This window comes from Lepidochelys kempii, chromosome 11 (genome assembly GCF_965140285.1).
Source record: "Lepidochelys kempii isolate rLepKem1 chromosome 11, rLepKem1.hap1, whole genome shotgun sequence".
Lineage (NCBI taxonomy): Eukaryota > Metazoa > Chordata > Testudines > Cheloniidae > Lepidochelys > Lepidochelys kempii.
Window position 1 is genome coordinate 38,015,051 of NC_136390.1, and position 22,968 is coordinate 38,038,018.

The 22,968-nt window shown below is 40.7% G+C and overlaps 1 protein-coding gene across 3 annotated transcripts in view; it reads right to left on the reverse strand.

Moving 5' to 3' along the window:
* STK39 (serine/threonine kinase 39) overlaps nt 1-22,968 on the reverse strand; it is a 198,848-nt gene that overhangs the window by 141,655 nt on the left and 34,225 nt on the right. For 2 of the 3 annotated variants that reach the window (XM_073305734.2, XM_073305733.2), the window contains exons 2-5: nt 17,182-17,294; nt 7,373-7,481; nt 5,771-5,912; nt 2,682-2,737 (exon numbers count right to left, since the gene is read on the reverse strand). In XM_073305734.2, the coding sequence (XP_073161835.2) occupies nt 2,682-2,737; nt 5,771-5,912; nt 7,373-7,481; nt 17,182-17,294 (420 nt within the window). The remainder of the gene's footprint in view (nt 1-2,681; nt 2,738-5,770; nt 5,913-7,372; nt 7,482-17,181; nt 17,295-22,968) is intronic. The other variant, XM_073305735.2, reaches the window with a different exon arrangement.

Here is a 22,968-nt window from a genome sequence, read left to right on the forward strand (position 1 = left end):
GGAGCAAAAATTGTGCTACTGAAAATGGATGCTGCAACCCATGGAAACAGAAATTTCCTTGCAATCAATGCTCAGTACTATGAAGAAGGAAAAGAAAGCTGTGGCAAAAACCTTGGACATAAATAGACACTGAAGGGCATCAATTTTTCGTACGTGAAAAGTCAAGTAAAAGCTATTTTAGAAAAATTTGGGATCAGTGAAATGCAAGTGCTGAGCATCTGCGCTGACAATGCAACAAACATGACATGTGCCGTCAAAAATTTCAGTGAGGACAATGAAACCATTTCTACCTCTGAGAACAGGGATGTCAACAGAACTGAAGCTATTTTGCCTGATGAAGGAGCTAAAGGAATGGATGAAATCGAACTCAACATGGATGCTGCTGCGCAATGGGTTAATAACCCTAGCCTCATACTTCCAACATGGCTTCATGAGGACGACTCAAAAGTCCAACTAATGAGGTGTGGTATTCACACTCTTCAGTTGGCAACCTGGGATGGATTGAACAAAGAACATGCGAAGAAATTTCTGGCAAAAATTCGACAAGTCGTTGTCAAACTATGAACCTCAAGTATTCAAAGTGTTCTGCTTGATCTACATGGGGTAACTTAATCATCGGATACTGCCACTCACTGGGGTTCAACATTTGTGATGATTGATCGGCTTCTCATTTTTCAGTCTTACTGTGACCAAGTGGCTGCTGCTGGAACAAAAGCTGAATGGGACGAAGTGAAGAACATGCGAGACCTCTTGGCAAAGCCGAATCAAACTGTGAATCTTCAAGCTGTCAATGTAACCCTGGGAGTTTTAATGAAGGAACTGCGAAAACTGTCAAAATTCTTGCAAGAAAATGGTGGACAAATTGCAGAAGGAATTCTGTCCTCCATGCAGAAACGCAAACAGAAGCTTTTTGACAATATTCCTTTCCTTGCTGGAGTTTATGTTGACCCACGGTATCGGATTCTTCTTACCTCAAGGAAATACCAAAGGCAAAGGAAGGGCTCCTTGATATTGCTCGACGACTCGAAAAACAAAATCTATTACTACATTTGAACTCGGCGAAAGAGGTTGAAGAAAACGAAAAACAACAAAAGGAGTCATCAACAATCGAATCTGTGGTTTCGGAAAGTTCACATCCTTCAGAAATAGCAGGCTGTTCTCAAAACTTCCGTCTCCACTCTGAACTTGTTCGAGCGTCCATCCCTGAGACGTCTTCAACCATCACAGGGAAATGGAGACAATTTAAACACCAATTCTTCAGAAGATGACGCCTTCGAAAAGGAACTGGATAAACAACAAAGACGGCAGCGAGTTTCTGCGATACATAATTGTAATGAAGCATTATTTGAGAGAAACTTTCGGGAAGATTGTGAGGCGATGGAGTCTATTGGTAGGCTAAAAGTTAAGTCTGTTTTTGAGGCCATTCACAGCTACCCACACCACATTCAAGCTGCCTGTAGAATTGCTTCGAGCATGCCAACAACCCAAGCTACTGTAGAGCTACTGTTTTCAGCTTTAAAGTTAATTTTAAATGATTTGTGGCATGAAAGGCTATGAAAGACAACTTGATATCTGCAATAATTTTTTTACAGAATGTATTATGAATGATTCTAGTTTGTATCATTGTTGATGACATTTAAGTTGTTTTAAGTCTGAATAAAAATGTTTTTTCAAAATTACAGTATGTACTTTTTTATTTAGTTAAAAATTAGAGTTGGAGCGCAGAATGGAGCTGGAGTAGTTATTATTGGTGCCGGAGTAGAGCAATTCAAAAATTTGATTGCTCCAAATCCCTGTTTAATTCAAAGGAGATTTCTGCTCACAAGCTGAAAACTAACATTTTTCTAATTCGTGACTTGCTCTTGATAGCTAATCTACTAATAGCTTCTGCTCTGTTCAGCGTTATTTCCATGCCCTTGTAGACGTTATTTAAAAACAAAAAACAAAAAAAACATGCAAAAAGTCATGTGGACAACCCAGGGCATGTTCCTAGCTTCTTTTAAACTTATGCAGCCTAGTGGCTAGCAATCATGAGAATTAACAACTTATTTGGTTGATATTATAGGCAGACTAACAACAAGAAGGAAAGTACATGTTTTATAACATGATCTTTAAGAGGCCTTAGAAATTATTGGAGTGTCCATCATGAAACAATGAAATTCTAAGAGTGGAAAGGGAGGCATTTTCTCCTAAACATCCCTCCACACATTTTCAAGAAGAGTCTTGAGGCCCAGGTCACTGTAAAGACATCTCCATTATATTTTAGTGTAGATTTTAAAGTCACCATGATGTATTGGAATAAGTTACAGAAATACAGTTCATGACATAATGCAGAGGACAAAGTGAATTGGTAAGTCTGGGTAACAAGTTCTCTCACGGATGCGGATCGTTACAAGATGCTGGGAAATAAGTTTTTTGACCCTGTTGGTATGGATTGTAAGGCAGTCAGGATATATGCTGCTCAGATGCTTTATTGTTGCTTTGGAGATCGCGTAGTCTAAACTGGGCTATTGCACCACATTTTTCAGCTGACACCCTCATATTATGAAGTTGGTAGCCCAAGAGATACTACAGCATTTCTGAGGGCGGGGGGGGGGGGCTCAAAAGGTATCACTTAACCCAGATTAGCTTCATTTCCATTTGTCCTTGACTGACTCTTAGGCCTCAATCATCATCATTACCTGCTATTTGTACTGAGCCATCTTCACCCAAAAGGATATTGCCAGCTTTCAAATCCCTATAATGCACAAATCAGAAGAGAGTTAACTTTCTGATTAAGTTTCATAATGTGTCATTATAGCTATTGTACAGAAAGCTTCATAAGACAAATGTAAAAATTAGTAAAAAGGTTCAACCACTCAAAACATGTTGATTATCTGATCTGAAATTAGCTAGCAAAGACGCTCCATGGACATTTAAAATAAAGGGGGTGGGGAGGAAATGGAAGGAACAAAATTTTATTAGCTTACGTAAAAGGAAATAAGACGTGCAAAACTGAGCTTGCATTCTTTCAGAGTCTAACGCCAGAAGGACCCATTTAGGTCTATGCCCAGTGTATGAGATATCAAATTTCACTCAAATACCTCCATATTGAGCCCAATGACTTTAGACCAAAGCGTTTCAGTCTTCTCTCTGCCACACTCAGAGAACAGGAGAGCAACGGCAGAGAACTGATTAGGTGAGAGACCCAGATGATGCTAGCAGGCAAGTCCATGCCCCATGCTGCAGCAGAAGGCAAAAAACCGCAAAAGTTCCTGCCAATTTGTCTTGAGGGAAAATTCCTTCCCAATCCCAACTCTGGAGATTGGTTTAACCCTGACCATGAGAGAAAGACACCAGCCATTCATCTAAGAGAAGACTGCTCTGCACCACCTCAGAGCACCAGTCCACCCCATCTCCAGCTGAAGCCAATCTTGGATGCTTCAGAGGACGGCAGAAAAAAAAAAAACCCAGAACACATCTAGCTAGTTGTGCATCAGGAAAAAAACTCCTTCCTGACTCATGCAGGCAACTGGCTGGAACATGAGTCATTATCCTAATGCAGAACTGCAATAATTACGAGCTTGAGGCAAGGTAGGCAATCCTATTCTCCCCAGGGCCCACGAAGGAAGGAGATGGGGGGTTCACAGATTCCAAAGCCAGAAGAGATTAAGGAGGCAATCCAGGCCAACCCTCCTGCACAGTCCGTAGAGTTTCCCCCAGAAACTGGATTAAATGATATTTTTAGAAAGAAATCTAGGTCTTAAATACTCCAAGTGACAGCAAATCCACCACCTCCCCTGGGTAAGCTGTTCCCTTGCAGCTAGGAAATTGTGTCTTACCAGTAGGAACAAAAGCCAAATCCATTTTGAATGGAAACTAAGGGCCCAAATTCAGCTTTGATGTAAATGGACACAACTCCAGTGACCTCAAAGGAACTGCACATTAACAGCAGTGCAGAGGTTGACCCGAGATATCTCCATCCTAACAATCCAATGAAACTTTTCAAAATTCTACAGTGAGGAATAATTGCCCCTAACTGCAGCAATAATTTTAAGAAATAAAATGGCTCTCTTTAATCATCTTTAAAATGCTCTAACCAAATTTATGGGAAGAGATTAAATAATTTACTGTAAATTTACACCTGACTAACGTAATGCATAGGTGGTTTATACACGTACTTAGGTGAGCTGTAATACTTTGGTCTCATTTTGGTTATGGGGTTAGTATTACTGGTGTTGGTGGCCTGTGATATACAGGAGGTCAGACGAGATCAAACTCCACAACTCAATCCTTCAAAGACATCTACTCATGCTTAATGTTGAATTCAGTGAGTTTATTCACACATCTAGTGGCACTATTCATATGCACATGCTTTGTTTTTACCTTTAAGCATAAGTCTTCGTAGGATTGGGCATTTTTAAAATTACAGATTTATACCCATTTAAACTGCTCCTTTCAATAAGCATAGAGTTAAAAATAAGAATTTGAGTAGTCCATCTTCCTAGGATCTACTGAAAAGAATTAGCATTTGATGTCATTGACTAACTTCACTCATTGATATATTTTAATAGGGAAGCAAGTGGTGGTGAAGGGAAAAACAAAAACACGAGCCATTTTGGAAGTAGCAACTCCAGTTGTTTAATTTAGTGTCCCAACCCATTTGGGCAAGAAGAAAAAGATTCTACTGTAAACAATGCTTCCATGCTGCTGCTGTATAATTTAAGAGAATTATTGCTCTTCTCAAGCTTCTTATGCCCCATTACAAAAAAAGAGCTGAGAAAAATATCTCCGTAATCCAGAGCGACCATTAGACTGTAATGACTCTTCCTCTATTTAACGTGGGCGACAAATTAAGGTTTGTGGCACATCCTTTGAAGGTCTAGATTGGAATTCAAGAAACACAGGTTCCAGGTGAGGAAAATATGTCTTAATTTGACAAGAGGGGGCTTATTTGTAAAAAGCAGTTTGAAGATTAAACATGCTACATAAGTGCAACAAACTAATATTGCATTGGGCCTCTGCTGTACTGTTTTAGGACATTTGTTTACAGTATTTATCTATCACCTTTTGAAATCAAAACAATTAAAAAAATAAAGACACTACTGGATGAAGCAAAGAAACTGTTGGAAGTCTCATCCTTAAAGCCAACCTTGTCTTAACCAACAATACTCATGAGGTCAACATATAGTGCTTCTGACACCAAAACTCCAAGTCATGGAAGTAACTGGTATATCACTATAGCAGTCATATAGAGTAGCCTGAGTGAATGGAAGAAATATAAAATTACATGTGATCTATACCTTAGGAGTCAGTGGGGAAAGTAGATGAAAAGTGGACATTTACTAAGATACAAAATATTTTAAAAAAAAATCTAAAGGTGTTCATGGGTCCTTCAAAAAGTAGGCTTATACTAAGTCAGAGGAAAACACATACCAAAAAACTTAAGCATTGATTCATAGCTATGAAGACAAGTATTCACTAGGGGGCCCAAATCAGGCCTCTGTTGCGCTATGCACCATGCAAATATAACAAAAAGAGGGTCAAAGGCCCAAAGAGCTTGCAATTTATGTAGAAGAGACAGAACAGTTGGATACAGACACACAGTACAAGATAACAATGATAAACCAGTCAAGAAACACCAGCTGCCTAAACGGTACTAGTCCTTTAATACTTGGAGAAAAGCATCAATTAATTCACCTAACCAACCTATCAGGACTGACCAGTGTCAGCCATAGTGAAGACTATTGATGCATATTAAGACTACGATTCACTGTATACATGCTCCTACCTGTGAATTTGCCCATTCCTGTGTAGATAATCTAAGCCTTCCAAAACTTCTTTAAGAATTGTTGCTATTATAGCTTCTTCAAGGACACCATTCTTGTGTTCCCCTCTGTTGACGATATACTTTATTATATCCAGCATTGAACCTAAATTGAAAAGCCGGATTTCCATGGGGGCAGGGTGAAGGGGAGGGAAAACAAGTCATAAACAACCTGTTTGAGCAGTCTTACTACAGTGATTATTGAGATATCAGAAAATCTGGTCTCTATTAGTTCCTACATTTGAATATTTACACTTCTTTACTCCTATTAAGCTATTCTGCTTCAATTTAAAAATCTTTGTAGGCTTGCACAGAGACCCTCAACTACCAGCTGTGTGAATAAAGTGCACAGATTGCTCCAAAAAATCATTCTATTAAAAAAAAAGCTGGCATTCAACTTTCTGCTTACTTGTTTAATTACCCTACTGTTATACATTTCAATATCATTGCAAGTTTACACAACCACTTCCCAAAACAGACTAGAACATGTTTCCTGCCCTCAGGAGTTTACAATCCAAGGTCCCAATTCTTCACTCAGATCCATGCAGGCCAAATCCCAGGCCTATAGAGATCCAGTTGCAGGACTGGAGACGAAAATTGTGCATAGTAATGAGAAGTATTCTAAGGAGAGCACTGCGCCCTTGGCAATGTGCACTGTGACGTATCACTTTTCAGAACAAAGCTTTTGTTTTTAATTAGTGTCACAGTTTTCAATAGCAACATTGTCTTTTCAGTTAGGCATTTCCTGACAGTAACTAGCTAGGGTATTAATGATCATTTGGCTTCATTTTGTGTCCTCAGCTGCTCTAGCTAGTCATTAACTGTTGGCCAACAAAGATGGTATTTCGTATTATTGCTTAGTATTTTCTCCATTTCAGTGAAGCCCAAGTAACAAACTGTTATTTTAGGCAGATTTTCCACATTTGTTTTCTGATCATAGACGTAGACTAGTCATCTACTGCCATCAGAACAGATCTTAGAGAACATTTAGTAACTCAAGATGATAGAGTAAGTTATTTGCCAGCAAGGAAAAATTTGGTTTCCCAACTGCAAATACTTGGCGTTTTCTCTCTTTTCCCCTCCCAGAGAGGACTATGATTAAGATCTCATAGTGTCCACAATAATCATGCAAGACGTGGGAATCTTTTAAAAACGTACAGTCAAAAAAAAAAGTGACACAGCGGAGGAAACAGGCAACTTCTGCTACAGGCCTAATATGCATGAAATGGAATTGGTCCTTCTCTTGGTGAGGGACAGGATGAGGGAAATAGGACCTGCACTAGTCTGTTTACTCTTATTTTAAATGAGTAAATGAATTTAATGCTCAAGAAGAAAAATGATTTTAGAACTGATTAGATATGGAAAAAGTGAGTGTTTACTCACACAGCCTGAATAAAAAAGCAGCATCCCTGTTATGCCATTGAACCAGTGTGTTCCTCTACTTCCTCTTCCCCAAAAAAGGAGGAATTTGGACTGGATGAATTAATACAAAGAATGTGTATATAAAAATGACATCATACATCATCCTGAAGTTAAAGAAGCTCAAGCAAAAAATCAGTTACTTACCTCCACTTAGTAACTTCATAACCAGCCAGAGTTCATCCTTAACCACAAAGGATGTGTAATAGGTCACTATATTGGGATGACTGCATTGACTCATGGCTTGAATTTCTTTCTGTAAGGAAAGCAAAAACAGGACAGTCTGGAAAGAAAGCAGTTCTATTTTGCTATAACCATCATTTTATGTTATTAATAACTTCCCAAGTGAAATACGAGAATAGAATACTACATCCACCGTGATCGAATTGGCCCGGTCAACACTGGTTCTCCACTTGTGAGGTAACTCCCTTCCCTTTGTGTGCCATTATATAATGCCTAAAACTGTAATTTTCACTCCGTGCATCTGAAGTGGTGTTTTACCCATGAAAGCTTATGCTCAAATAAATCTGTTAGCCTTTAAGGTGCCACCAGACTCCTTGTTGTTTTCAAGAATAGTTTACACACACACACACACACTCTCTCTCACGGTTTACATAAACCTTGGGCAACAGAACCGGTTTTGAAGATGGGGAATATTAAGGGGAAGCTGGCCAGGAGATTGATACCATGATCCCACTCTTTTCTTCCAGAGGGAGGGAATTGTCAGAGTCATGATCCCACAGAGAGCGATGACAGACAATCTACAAGTGTAGAAGGCATGGGAGTAGATCACAGAGAAGAGCAGGTTTGGCATGTAAGTTGGAATTAAAAGGAGAGAACAAATCCATTGTAGAATAATGAGTCTGCACCCTCCCTGGCTTTTCTCAAAAAACTGATGTAAGGAAACTCTAGGATTGGGAAATGCATTGGACAGAGAGGAAGAGTGGTGAAAGGGGAGTGAAGTGTGGGGTTCAAGGTAGAGACCACATAGCCAACTGAGCGGAGGAAGCAGGCTCACAGCTAAAGAAAAAAAAGTAAAAGGAAATGACTTAGTAGACACGTACACCATCAGCAAAGACCAGGTAACGTGGCCAGCACAGCAGAACTACCCAAGTAATACACACTGAAATAGGTTGCAAGGAAGACTGTTGTACACATTCACAAAGGTAACTAGAATCTTAAACTCCAAGACCTCCTTTTCCAAGGTTATTTTCTTATTTTTAAACTTAACATTTTAAGAGTATTTCTTACAGGGCCTCCCAGACAATTACACAATGGAGCTATTTCTGTTCTTTAAAAAGCAAGAAAATGTAAGTTTCTAGTTTATGTCTGGCTTCCACACTTCTTTTTAGTCAACCTGAAAGCTTCTAATAGTATGTCTACACTGCAAAGTAAGCTCCTATTTGAGCCCAGGCTCAAACTTAACCCCTCCCTTGTGTCCACACCTCTATTGCATTAACTCAGGGCTTGGACCCTGCAGGGCTAGAGCATCCGAGCTCAAGCCTAGCCGGGATCCAGAGTCTGAGCCCTATTGCTTTGCAGTGTAGACACAGCCCCGTTTAACTTGTGTTCCATGAGTCATCCAGATGTATCCCACAATTCCATGGGACAACTTCCTTAGTCCTCTATCCCAAAAAAAAAATCTACAATCCACTCTACTGAAGATGGAAGCCACCACTCACCCACCCCACGGTGAATGGCAGGAGCTTAGGTCAGCATTAACTTTTTCTCTTCTAATCACAGATCTGCAAGCACTCTATCAGAGAGCCTCCTCGGTTTGCAAAGAGTTTGGTAGGCTGCTCAAACTTTCTGTAATATGAAGGGCAGGCAGTAAAGTTTTTTTCCCCCACACTGTACCATGGTCCTAGGGCTAGAGTGGCCACATCTGGGGGTGCATACTAGCGATATCATATCTAGGAAATGGTACTTTGACTTGGGTCTATGCACCCTGGTGTGGATGCCAGAGCCCTAAATTCAAGCATGGGTTAGAAAAGTCTTGACTGTCAACATTGTATTTAAATCCTATGTTAAGTCCAGGGTTCCCTAACATGGACAGGCTGACTCAAGTCCCACTAGCCTTGGGCTTATATTGCAGTGTACACATACCCAAAAAGAAGAAAAAAAATGGCCAAGTTTATTCTCACCACATTGAATTATATGTCAGAATAATAAAAGTGATTTAAATCTCGTCTAAAAGACTGCTGTGATGTTAAGCCAAGGTCCTAAACATACATGATTTATTAATAATCTCATTGTACTTCTTTGTAAAGTCAGGGTCTTAAAGCTGTCCACATCCAGTTGTAATAGCGCAAGTCACACTATGACTCAAATTTAACCTGTACTCTCAGTTGAACAATAATTTTTTGTTCACGGTTGTATACTGCTACTTCATGCTGTAAGGGAGCTGGAGTTCCTACAGTGATGGAAAAAACCCCTTCATCCCTGTAAAATGGGTTTATGCTCCAGGATTATGGCGGCACAGCTATGGTGCCGTAGCTGTGCTTCTATAGTCCTTACAGTGTAAATATTGCCTAAGTTGAAGACGACAAGGACCCCCTTGCACTGACATTTGGTAGCAAACAGCTGGATTCACAGGGTAGTAGACAATTCTGCAGACACCAGCAGTGACATAAGATCTTTATTTGCACATCAAGTTACTGAAGTTGGGCTGTCTTTTTCTAAAATGCAGCAGTTTAAGATGGCAAACTCAGCTCACTTTGCAAAGTGAAGTGGACATTTAGCACAAAAGAAATTCAAGTACAATGTAATATTAGAAAGGAAAGAACACACTGTAAACAGAAGTATTTAATTACTGAGCTACCTAATAAGTTACTTATTAAATGCAGTTCTGTGCTCACCCATTATGAAAGCCACTACCATCCTATGGAAAGTATTTATCACAGTTATTGTATAACATTATGAAGAATTGCATTGTTAGGAGAGTACAGTGTTTAACACAATCAGTATTCTCAAAAAGGAGAGCTCTCATAGAATGCTTGGAAAATATACTCTAAGTGTTATACAGATGCAATGGGGGGGGAGAAAACACACCTCTGGTTTTGAAACAGTGACATCACAATGCTAGAACAGAGCTAACAATTATCAGGGTCCTTTGCCTTTTAATGTATTTGGCTCTCTTCCAAGTGCATGTTTATAATCTGTTTGAGTCAACATGGGAGGACAACAGTCACTTGTAGCCAAAGGAACTGTGTGTGGGAGGGAATTTCTGCCTCAAGTAGAATAGTAGCAGAAGAAGAAATAAGATGTTTGCACATAAAAAATTACCATCATTTTAATATAAGTGTGGGGAAGGAAGAAGGCAATATGGCATCAAAAGGTCAAGATAACTGCCTCTGTTTTGGCAGACAGGCAAGACATCTTAGCACTGACAGACAGACATGTGGATTCCTCAAGCTCTGACAGAAAATGTTTTACAAAAAGGTAGCCCTTAAAAGAAGGCACTAATCCCTTTTGACAAGATTGGGATTAACCCTTTCCCTGTGAGCTGCCTCTAGAGCCAGTTTAAGTAAGATATTTTAAAGTAATATGAAACAAAAGTCTCTTCGCACTTTTTAAAATAGCAGTTTTGGGAGTGGGGGTAGGGGGGGGAAGTAGCAGACAAGTGCTAACATATCACACCACATTCCAGTGGAGACTTTTCCCCACCCAGGTCCAGTTCAAAGCTCTGATTATCTACGGAGCCCAAATAAATTGGAACTAAGCTGTCTCAGAAGACAACTCCTCTACCACAATCCTCTTGAAAACAAACAGCCACAGTTGGTTAAGCCATCACACTATATCGGGGTGGGCAAAGTTTTTGGCCCAAGGGCCACATCTGGATATGGAAATTATATTGCAGGCCATGAATGCTCATGAAATTGGGTGTTGGGAGGGGGCAAGGGCTCTGGCTGGGGGCATGGGCTCTGGGGTGGAGCCAGAAATGAGGAGTTCAGGGAGGGGGCTCGGGTGCGGAGGGGAGTGCGGCTCCAACTGGGGGCGTGGGCTCTGGGGTGGGGCTGGGGATGAGGGATTGGGGGTGCAGAAGGGTCCTCCAGGCTGGGACCAAGGAGATTGGAGGGCAGGAGGAGGATCAGGGCTGGGGTAGGTGGTTGGGGCACAGGAGGGGGTCAGGGGTGCAGGCTCTGGGGGGGCGTTTACCTCAAGCAGCTCCCAGAAACAGCAGCATGTCTCACCTTCGGCTCCTACTTGAAGGCGCTGCCCTGCCCACAGGCTCCACCCCTGCAGCTCCCATTGGCCACAGTTCCTATGTGTAGGAGCCGGAGGGGAGACATGCTGCTACTTCTAGAAGCCGCGCAGAGCCACAGCACGCACAGAGCAGGGCAAGCCTCCGTCCCTGCTCCCCGGCTGGAGAGCCAGAGCAGGGCAAGTCTTGGACCCTGCTCCCTGGCAAGAGCTCAAAGGCCAGATTAAAACATCTGAAGGGCCGGATGTGGCCCCCAGGATGTAGTTTGCACTATATAATCCCAAGGGGAAGGCCATCAAGAACCAAATGAAGAACATTTGCAGTGGAGAGCCCAGGACTACAGGATATACTATCAGAAGAAGATGGCAGAGCCCAACGTATCAAGGGCAAAACTCAAGACACCTTTATCTTGGCATTTCCACATCAAGGAGACCATTTCTCTTGGAAGATAAATTTAATTTAGCTTATAGTAACTGGAGGTTCTTCAAGATATGTGGTCTCTATCTGTATTCCACTGTGGGTAGGCAAGCACTCCATGAACCTGGAGCCAGAAAACTTTGAAAGCAGTGTCTCTTGATCACCTTATGCCTCTGACCAAGGCATAAAAGGCAGGGCGGACCAACCGTCTCTCCAGTTCCTTCTTCACCATGAATCTGAGAATAATCCATTCCGAAGCAGAGGGGAAGGAGGGCATGTAGTAGACCACACATCTTGAAGAACTGCCAGTTACTATAAAAGGTAAGTGATTTTCAAATGTTAGTACCTATGTGTACTGCACTGTGGGTGACTGACAAGTAGAACTCAAACAGAAGGAGGGTGCGAGGTCATAGATAGCAGAGCCAAACAAAGAAGTGTTGTTCCAAAGTTGTATCAGCAGAGGAGTCCTGTACCAAGACACAGTGTCTAGTAAACACAAGGACTGAGCTCCACATAGCTGCCTTACAAATATTAATCAGAGGTACCTCTTGAGTAGCACCATAGATATTGCTTGTGTGGGGTGAGCATGGATTTTTGGCATTTAAGCTGACCCCCAGAAAGGACAGGAGTCGTAGCATTAGTCAGAGTTGATGCCTGGGCCTCTTGGTGTGACTTGGCACATTGACTGAGAAGGAGAGTGGACAAGCAGCAAAAATTCTGAAGCTCGGAGTCCTGGGCATAGTCCAGTACCCGAACACGGTATGGGGGGGGGGGGGAGCAGGAGTGCTCCTCAAGTTGGGGAGGGTAACTATAAAACAGACTTTAAACAAAAAAAACCCAGAAACTCTAGAATATAAATGCTATTTATAGATATCTAAATATATTTTCACAGACAAAGAAAAAAGCTGAAGCTTCAGATACTGGAGGTTCTGACCCAGACCATGAAGCAGTGAGAAGGAACTAGAGAGGCACGGGCATGTGTACGGGGTATGCCGGGTTTGCCCAGACACACCCTAATGTCTTTAAAAAAAAAAAAGTGGCTTTGCGTTTTAATTTAATCGCATGATACAACAATCAATACTTTAAAACTAAAAGTGTATTATGCAATAAGCGCCGAATTGAGTAATATAGATGTTGTAGAAATGTATAGAAAGCCCACGTTCACTTGCAGCATGCGTCCCCACTACTGTGGCACCGCATTACCATTGGTCCTCCCCTCCCCCTCCGACTATTATTCTAGAAAATTCTTTGGACCTACATAAGCGGCCGTGTCAGGCGTGCCTAGCGCAGTGTCTACAGTGTTTGTAATCTCGGTTGCATGTACTCTACTGAAATAGCATAACAAGCCCGTGGCTTTACGTTTTAATTTAATCATAGGATACCCCCTTTTAATTTTAAGATATGAATCGATTCATTGTTAAGATAAGAAAAGGAGCAGACAAACTGAATTATAATGAATGTGCCGATAGTAGTGCAAATACCTCGGACTCCTCGGTTAAGAGCTTATGTGAAGATAATGCCACCACAAGTTCCAGTGCGTGCAATAAATTGAGTAATGACCAAGAGAAACAGACTCTCTCTTAGTTCAGGTCAGTGTAGTTCCTATTCAAAGCCATCAAACATTCCATCTAATGACCCGGTCTGTGATATTCCAAAAAATAGATAAGAACGCCAGTCTGTATTATCTAGAGGTCCTTATCAGCCTACATTGAGCATGTTTCCTAGAAGTAAAATAGGGAATGAACAAAGAAGTTTTCAGTCCGATTGATATGAAATGTATAGGTGCTTAGAATATAGCCCATCAAAGGACGCAGCACTTTGCTTTTACTGCCGTTTCTTCTCCTCTAATGATGCAGCAAACAAAGGTCACATTGATCCAGCATTTATTGATAAGGGATTAAGAAACTGGCATAGGGCTAACGAATGTTTTAAAAACCACCAATTGTCAAAATCTCATGTGTTGAGCTGTTCCTCATGGTCAAGTTTTAATGAAGGGAAACCTATTAATGTATTGTTGGATGAGGGCAAGCAGACTTATCTGTCTAAACAAGAACAACAGTGCCATAACCGAAACGTAACGGAGCGACTGATCGATTGTTCTGTGTTTGGTAAAAGGTGGGAGACCATTCAGGGGTCACAATGTAAAAGCTGACAGTTTTGAGAAAAGATTTAGAAATGAACCTGTCAATATGCTCCAAAAATATGATCCCGTAATGGCAAAGTATGTGCAACAATCTCCTCGAAATGCTACCTCTCTGAGTAATTGCATCCAAAATGATTTAATTGTGGCCTTGCATAACGTTGTGCAACAAAAGACTGTGTCTTCACCAAATGGAAAAATAGTCTCAATAACTGCAGACAACACTACTGACTGTGAACACCATGAACAGATGTCCATTGTGGTGCAGTATTTTGACAATGAAAAACATAGTCCAGTTGAACATTGTATCTGTTCAGAGACTATTAACAGTTGATGCTCAGTCTATTTTTGATTAGTTAAATGACGTCCTTGGCATTCTTAAAATTGACTGGTCATCAGTGATGTCTGTCTGTTTTGATGGTGCATCTACTATGTCTGGATGTACTGCGGGAGTTCAAATGAAATGTAAAGAAAGAAACAGTGAAATACTCTATGTACACTGCTATGCGCATTGTTTGAACCTCGTCCTAGTAGATGCATGCACTTCAAGTGAACAAAAAACAGACCTGTCTGATTTTTTTTGGTGTTATTCAGACTCTTTATGCCTTCTTGGAGGGGAGTCCTGTGCGACATGCAGTAATGCACTTCACAAGAAGTAGAATCCCAGTTGAAGACTTTGAAGTCACTATCAAACACAAAATGGGCATGCAAAGCAAAAGCAGTGGCTGCTGTAAAACAAAAACTACTCCATCATTTTACAAGCTTTACAAGAGATTATCGAAACAACTCGCCTTGCTGACGCTAAAATAAAAGCCAGGGGCGTTATCCATGAACTAAATTCATTCAAGTTCATCTTTGCCCTTGACATGATACACCCTATTCTCCAGATGGCGGTAAAAGTGAGTAAGGCTCTTCAAGCTCCAGATCTCATCTTACTTACTGCAATGACCAGGGTGAAAAGCTTGCGTAACTCTTTGGCTGCGATGAGAAGTGGCCCAGAATATTTTCAATCTATTTTCAATGTCTGTGTGAAAAGGTGTGTAGAGAATGATATATATCAATTCCCCCAGTTAAGAGGAAAGAAAGTCCACTCGTATTGATGATGCATTTGAGTCCCAGCATCACTTTGATACAAAAGAGGAGCAGGAGAGAATAACCTCATTTTACCCACTCGTAGACGCAACGATTACCGGCATTGACCAGTGATTTGAACAGGAGACTTGTAAAATTGTGACTGCAATGGGAAAACTGCTGAGCTTAGACATTGGCAGGGACGATATGAGAATCATTGCCAACAATTTTAAAGTGTCCTTGGATGAGTTGGAAGCTGAAGTCAGATTGCTTCAGGAGTTATGACGGATCTGTTCCTAAAGGTAGCACTACGACCACCACCAGAGAGTGGCTTGATTGGCTAAAGGAATTCGATCAGTCTTCCATGTTCCAGGCCTTTTACAAATCTATTCAATGCTTTGCAGTCTTACCTGTTACAAGCTGTTCACATGAAAGAAACTTTTTGAAACTAGCACATGTAAAAAACAAACTAAGAAGTACAATGTCCCAACAGCACCTCGACTCACTCATGATTTTGTACATTGAACAAGAATGGACTTAGTCAGTTAATTACAATGATGTGATTGAGGAATTTAAGTCCAGAACACCTGGTGAGCGACGTCTCATTCTCTAGGAGAGGAAGATGAAGAAACCTTAATCTATTTTGGTCAATTTGGATTAGCTCATTATCTGGTTAAAGATAAAGATCATGAAAATTGACTGTATCTTTGTATATGCCTGGTTATCACTATAGCAAAAATTTGGTATTTTGTGTCTCATTTTTTAAGTTTGTATTTTTTAAGTAAAGTTTAGTTGTTAATTTTAAAAAAAACATTAAGTTTAGTTAAGTTTTAGTTTCTTTAGTTTGTTTGATGAATAAAAATGTCCTTTGTGATTGAGTATTCAATAAATGTTTGCCTTTAAAAAAAATTCCCCTGGGTGCACACCCTAATAAAATGTGTTGCGCACACCTATGTAAAGGGGCAGTAGATCTGCACCACCCTTTATTTTGTCGGTCAGGGATGTGGGATGAGCAGGGGTGCACATGTGGGCCAATGAACCATGCTTTCAAAATTCTTTGGCTCCGAGCACCTGCATACCTCACAGTGGAATGCATATAGGGAACAGCATTTGAAGTAGTATTACAAGTTTCTTCATTAGAAAAAAATCCATACCCTCCCGGTAAGAGCAACTTGAGAAGCAGAAAGTAGCATTCCCCCTTTTGGAATCATTTTGCATCCTTGGATTCTTGTCATGCTGCCTAGATAGCATGGTGATTGGTCTTATAAGCACCTGAATAGAAGAGTTATGAAAAAAAAAAAAAAAGTCTGCTAAAAAGAGTTCTTAGTGACTCACTAATCTGATAGACTGCCATCACTGGTGTACTGACCTTATAAACTCTTACTATTCTAAAGTGGCTATTGTATAAAAACCCACTTTAAAAAAAAAAAAAAAGTCTGTATCCCTTTGATCAGTGATCCAAACAAGAATTTCTGAAGCGGTTGGTATGGTCTATTGGATTAAAGCTAATGTCACAAACCCATATTAGGTCTGTGATATGAAAATCCTGATCTGTGAAAAGATACGTTCTTAAGTGTGCTGTAATCCATTTTAAGACCAAATATAGACATTATTTTTCCAAATCTTGCAACTTTAACGGGTTGTTTGTTTGTTTAAAAACCATGTCAAATGCTGCCATTCTTCATTGACATTTTTAACCCAAATAGCAGGTCCACCCCTCCCTCCCCCCCAAATGTAAAGTTTTCCCTTTATGTATGTTAAGTTTTGATTTAGACATGACTTTCTTTTTGTAAGTAGTCTTAACATATGAAGTTCAAACATTTTTATGGTCAAATTTCAAACTCCTGAAGACAGGTCACTTGTAAGAAATGGCTAAGGCTTAAAGTAGCTCTTCCAAAGACCTCAACACATACAGTCCTGACATATTCAACGTCTGCAGTCTTGTTTTTGCACATTTGAGATGTTATGTGGTAATATGGTTACTGGACAATCTGGATACAGTTCACTTATTAATGCAGTGGCACATGTCTCCCAGGTCCTCTTTAACCTGTTTTCTGCATAAAAATCTCAGGTCAGCCAAAAGAAGAGCTGTCCACCAACATTTTTCTCTTGGAATTTACTTACAAGCAATTCATCCATACTGGTCTGGCATTTTTCTAAGTTGATTCGCTTTATTGCTACACGTTCTTGCCTGGGGTTGCATAGCGCTGCCTGGACTACTGCTGTAGCACCACTACCTGAAAAAGAACAGAATTGGAATACATGCTTACGTATAAAGTACATGCTTACGTAAAAGTTCAGTCAGATTTTAAAGAAGTGTCATGCATAACGATCAAGTGCTAGTCAGTAGCTAGGAAGTTTGAAGAAAATACCTAACTTTTGAAACAAAAGTTAGGCATCTACTTGTGCGTCTACTTGGACATTCCAAAAAACGAACAGGCTCTCAGTGAGAAAGGGCTGAAAACACACACACACATACACACTCTTGCCGAAAGAAAAAGTTTTAAGACTCAATATTTTTAATCTTTTCATTTTGGTGTTTGTCCCATACTTCTAATTTCTAGAAACAGTTCTCATCTTCCACATTTATAAAATGGGATGACTGCAACCTAACTATGGAGTTACCTAAGTAACATAAAATTTAAGAAGGTGGGGGCCTCATCCCAGAACACATCAGTTTCAAATCAATGGGAATTTAAACTTTCCGTTACACACAAAGTTAGCATATTACTACAAAGAACACCAGCATTTTTTTTTTCTTCACACACACAAAATATTACTTCGCTCAATTGTTTCAGGACTGTCCAAACTTCTTAGGATTTTGTCCATGCAATGTAATGAACTAAGGGAAGCTCCAGTAAAGATGTGTGCGCCAAGAATTCTGCAGTTTTTGTGTTCTTGCTTGTTGACAGTGAGGTGGATGAGCACCCAATAGCGAGGTCTGACCTTGGGGAGCAGCATATAAGGACAAAATACTGCTTCCCTGTGAGGATCCTAATTAGGCATATGTAGGCTGCAGAAAAACTGAACTTAAGTCTCAACTGTGTTGAGCATGGCTATACCATGTCTACTTCTCAGACGTAGCAATGCTGTATTAGAACTGTCCAATGGTATTTTGCATGGAGTAACACTATTTTGTTTTTAGTAAGTGTTTTGTTTTGTCAGAAGGATTGACAGCTTCCTTTACCAAGAACTCTCTGGGCTTGTTTGCCCTCGAGTGGACACCTCAGTACTGTTGTTTCTAAATTAACGTATTCCTTTCAACTCCCATTCAGAGAGAAGGACAGTGAAATGCTTACACATTTTTCAGCATCCTACTGTGATCAGAGTGAGCCCTTATACAGGTGGAGCAAAGAGATGTGATAGGAGCATTTTGTCCATTCACGCAGCAAACTGTAATCCTTTTAATTACTATCTGTAGTCCTATTTATTTTAATTTAAAATTATGGATTTGTACCAACTCATTGAACTCATCAGCTTGTTCTATTCAAATTGGCCTGCTCATACATTATGTTCTACTTAGGCTTTGAAATTGGTTTGTTCTAGAGGAATACAAATTCTGAACAAAAGCCTTTTGTTACTATGTTCTACAAATGTGGTGTCAGTTACCAGCTGGCTTAAGAACAATAGGGAACTTCCTCCTCCTATCTGAAAACAGAACTGACAATACCACATGACTAGAAGTTACTGTGTATGTTATGATGTTTGTTTAGTTATTTAAATGTACTGTTTATTGGTACACATTTTGTTCACATTGTGCTTCAAAACAAAAGGTTTTAGCTCAGTACATCTACTTGGTTACAAAATAAAGCGGATCTCAAAAAAAACCAACTGCAATAGGACAAGCCAGAAGTGCTTTTGCAGGATGTGGCCTTTGACAAATATTGTTTCAATCTGCTCCGTCAACTTGGAAAAAACCACGTCTTTAAGCTGTTCCTGCAATGGCATCCAGGAAACAAAAGGCCAACCCCACAAAAGCCAAGTTTCTGAAATGTTTTTGTTAATTTTTTTCAATGAACATCAGTACACAATGTGTGTCATTATATTTCAGCTACGTACTGGAAGAGTTGCTGCAGAATTAAACCAGGATAGAGGAACTAAAGAAAAAGCTTGCCCTTTATGTATCTTTTCCTATGCCAGGAGTTTAGTTAATTTGTAGTAAGGGAAACTCGACCAAATCTGCACTTTCCAGCTGGGTGAAGAGTCCAAGGGTAAAATCCTGGCCCCGCTAAAGTCAGCAGCACAACTCCCACTGACTACACTGGGATATGACCGGATACCAGGATATGACCGGTTCTATTGGATGCTGACAACTCAAGAGTGCACATCTACCCATTCCACCTCTACTACTAGACCTTTTTCTTTAGTTGCTACTCACTCTCCCCTCCCTTTTCTCAGAGACTTCAAGGCCAGAAGGGACCACAGTGATCATCTAGTCTGATCTCCTGCACATCACATGCCACAAAACCTCACCCACATATTCCAGAAATAGACCCATAACTTCTGGCTGAATTACTGAAGACCTCAAGTTACAGAGACTCCACCATTTACTCTAATTTAAACTTGAATTTGATTTAGTAGTTTCTCTTTAAACTTGCTGAGAAAAAGTTAGGGAGCATGATATCCAGGTTTGTGGTTCCCAATTACAGACCCAAGTCTTAATCCTGTAAAGATTTATGCAGGTCACGTGCTTTGCTATAGGAATTATATCATTGATTTCACCTGAACTAGTCATGTGAATAAAGCATGTGCTTCGTTTAAATCTTTGCAGGATTGGATCCCAAAAGTATACAGTTATTGCTTAGAGGCACCCCCACCACACAACTCCAATCCAATCCTCTGGATTATGCATGATTAAAAGGACTTCTCTTGCCCTGTGTCTACTGAACTAGTATTTGATGCAAGTTCCTTAAGGAACTTCCTTCGAAGTCCAGTTTAAGAACTTCTTATATTACTGTTTCCAGCATGAACCAAAATTATTAGCCACTGACCACTTGTGGTCTCCTTCAGCAGCATGCCAGAGACAAAAGCCATCCATGATATATAGTGACAACTGCTCAGGTGGCCTTCGGTGTTTAGAATAGAACAAATCCACCACCAAATCTGCTACCTATTTTTAGTTTCCTTTCCATTTTCATGCTTAGAGGGAGAGGCACAGCACCCCACGGTATTTTGATGCTATATGGCCAGCTCATCAAGACAGTTCAGCACCTAGCAACTTACACTGTCCCATTTCATATGGGACTACAACAATGAACACTGGGTACCTTTTAGATCACGTCAGCAGGATCTACACAGGGCACTTAGATTGCAACATGTTACAGTGCACTACAATTCACACCTCTGTAGAGCGCACTGCACTGTGTGGACAAGCCCCAAAAGACGGTAATTTGAAGTGGTTTAGTTAAACTGCATTAAACCCCATCTGGACACTAAAAGGCCAGGTCTATACTACACACTTACATCTGTATAACTACATCACTCTGGGGTGTGAAAAATTCACACCCCTGAGCAACATAGTTATACTGACCTAGCCCTCTCTGTAGACAGCGCTAGGTCAGCAGGAGGGTTTTTCCCATCTTGCGAAGGTGCATTAACTAGACCAATGGGAGAAGCTCTCCCATCAGCATAGGAGTGTCTTCACTTAAGTGCTACATCGCAGCTGTTCCAATGCAGCAGTTTAAGCTTAAACCTGCCCTAATTCTGAAAGAGTGTCCACAAAGGGGTTTAATGCAGTTTAACTAGACTACTTTAAATCCCAATTATACCTTTTAGTTAAATTTACTTTCCTGAATGTCCCCATGTAGACAAGCCCTGAGCGATTGTCTTCCATTGTTGGGGTGGGGGGGTGGAAACGGTTGGGAAAGTTCCCTCATGACTGCTTGAGTAGGCGTAGAATGGAGAGTTTTCAAATTGCCAAAGGTCGCTTGCATAATTTACAGTGAAACAAGACCATTCTCTGCCCTATCCCACCAAACCATTGCCTTTCAGCAGCATCTTTTGCAAGTTCCAGAGGTCAGATCAGCACCTGTTCTCCACTTGCCATAATCATGTCCTTAATCCTTTGGAGGCCTAGGGATCTGCTTGTCCTTGTAGGTACTTGAGCATTCATGCTACTTTTACGTGAGTTCAGTACTAGTTGGGTGTTCAAAGATGTCTGTGTGTTCAAGTGTTTTGCTGGGACTCTGGAGGATCAATGTTGAAAGTCTTGCCACACCTGCTGGTAGAGCTACTGGATCACTCCAGAGTTATCTTTAATGAAACGCTTATTTCTCTTTCGGGACCTTGCATGACCTTTGTGCACTTTGCACATGCCAGCACCACAAGAGGGCTATACTGGGATCCTTAGCCCCTCCCTGGAGGTGCAGTAGAGTAAGGAACCAGGTATCTTCTCTTCCCCTTCCTTAGAAAGAGGCTATGGCCTGCTGATGTGGGAATTTCAGTAAAGCAGAGCTCTGGGCCTGGCATCTGCTTGCCATGAGGGAGGATTAGAAACAGGTCTGGCTCTGTGGAGGGAGAGCCTGGAGGATTTGCTAATTGTCACTTCTCCTCCGAGCCCAAAGGATTCAGTGTGGGCCACGGCAGCTGCTCCTCTGCTTGCTTAGCAAGGCCTGACCCTATTATGGCAACAGCTGCTGTCATCCACCTGACACAGGCATCGATTGCACTCAGTTTACATTTCAAGGACTTCTTTGCTAACAAAGGCTAAAATTAAACGAAAACATACATTCAGGAGAAGTTGATGGCTTTGCTGATCGAGTGCCCTACTCCCTGCAAACAGCAGGTTAGGACTTTGTAAGGCTGATTTTACACAGAACCCAAATAGGAGTTTTAAAAGCTAGATCTGTTTGCATCAGATTTAGAATAGCTTTAATGAAGTTACCAAGTTAGGCTTAATAAATCCTTGACAAATATTAGTGTTTTTACAAGAGCTGGCTTTCATATAAAGACACTTACAAAGAAATCACTGAATCTTCAATTCTAACTCCATGCAAATATTCCAGCTTAACACATACTCTTCTTCAGGAAGGTGGTGACTATTGTTACTTTGTGGTAGATAAAACGTGGCATGGTGGCCAACAATCAGCTTTTCCACTCGGTTTTCTATACTGCACAAAACTAAATAACTGAAAGGTACTAGGTTTCAGAGTAACAGCTGTGTTAATCTGTATTCGGAAAAAGAAAAGGAGTACTTGTGGCACCTTAGAGACTAACCAATTTATTTGAGCATAAGCTTTCGTGAGCTACAGCTCGCTTCATCGGATGCATACTGTGGAAAATACAGATGTTTTTATACACACAAAATCATGGAAAAAACAGGTGTTTATCACTGCAAAAGGTTCTCTCTCCCCTCACCCCACTCTCCTGCTGGTAATAGCTTATGTAAAGTGGAGTGGGGTGGGGGGAGAGAAAACCTTTTGCAGTGATAAACACCCATTTTTTCCATGATTTTGTGTGTATAAAAACATCTGTATTTTCCACAGTATGCATCCGATGAAGCGAGCTGTAGCTCACGAAAGCTTATGCTCAAATAAATTGGTTAGTCTCCAAGGTGCCACAAGTACTCCTTTTCTTTTTGAAGTTACTAGGCAGAACATTTAAAAATGCTGAAACCTGGAGGAGTGTGGAATGCACAGTATGGAGCCCTAAAGGAACCACCTGGCTAAAGGGATGAATAGGCTGTCATTTTGTTTCAATTCAACTTTTTATGAGTTGTGTAACAAGCTCAGATACCACACCCCAGTAATGGATGGCAGCACAAGACAGGATTAACTGCTTAACATTCTTTCTAAAGGTCTGTTTTATTTATCAAATGGGAATGGAGGGTACATTAACGTGGACTGAGATGGATTCACTTTAAAGTTTGAGGGGACGGAAAGAGGGGAGGAAAAAGAATTGATGATTTCGTCA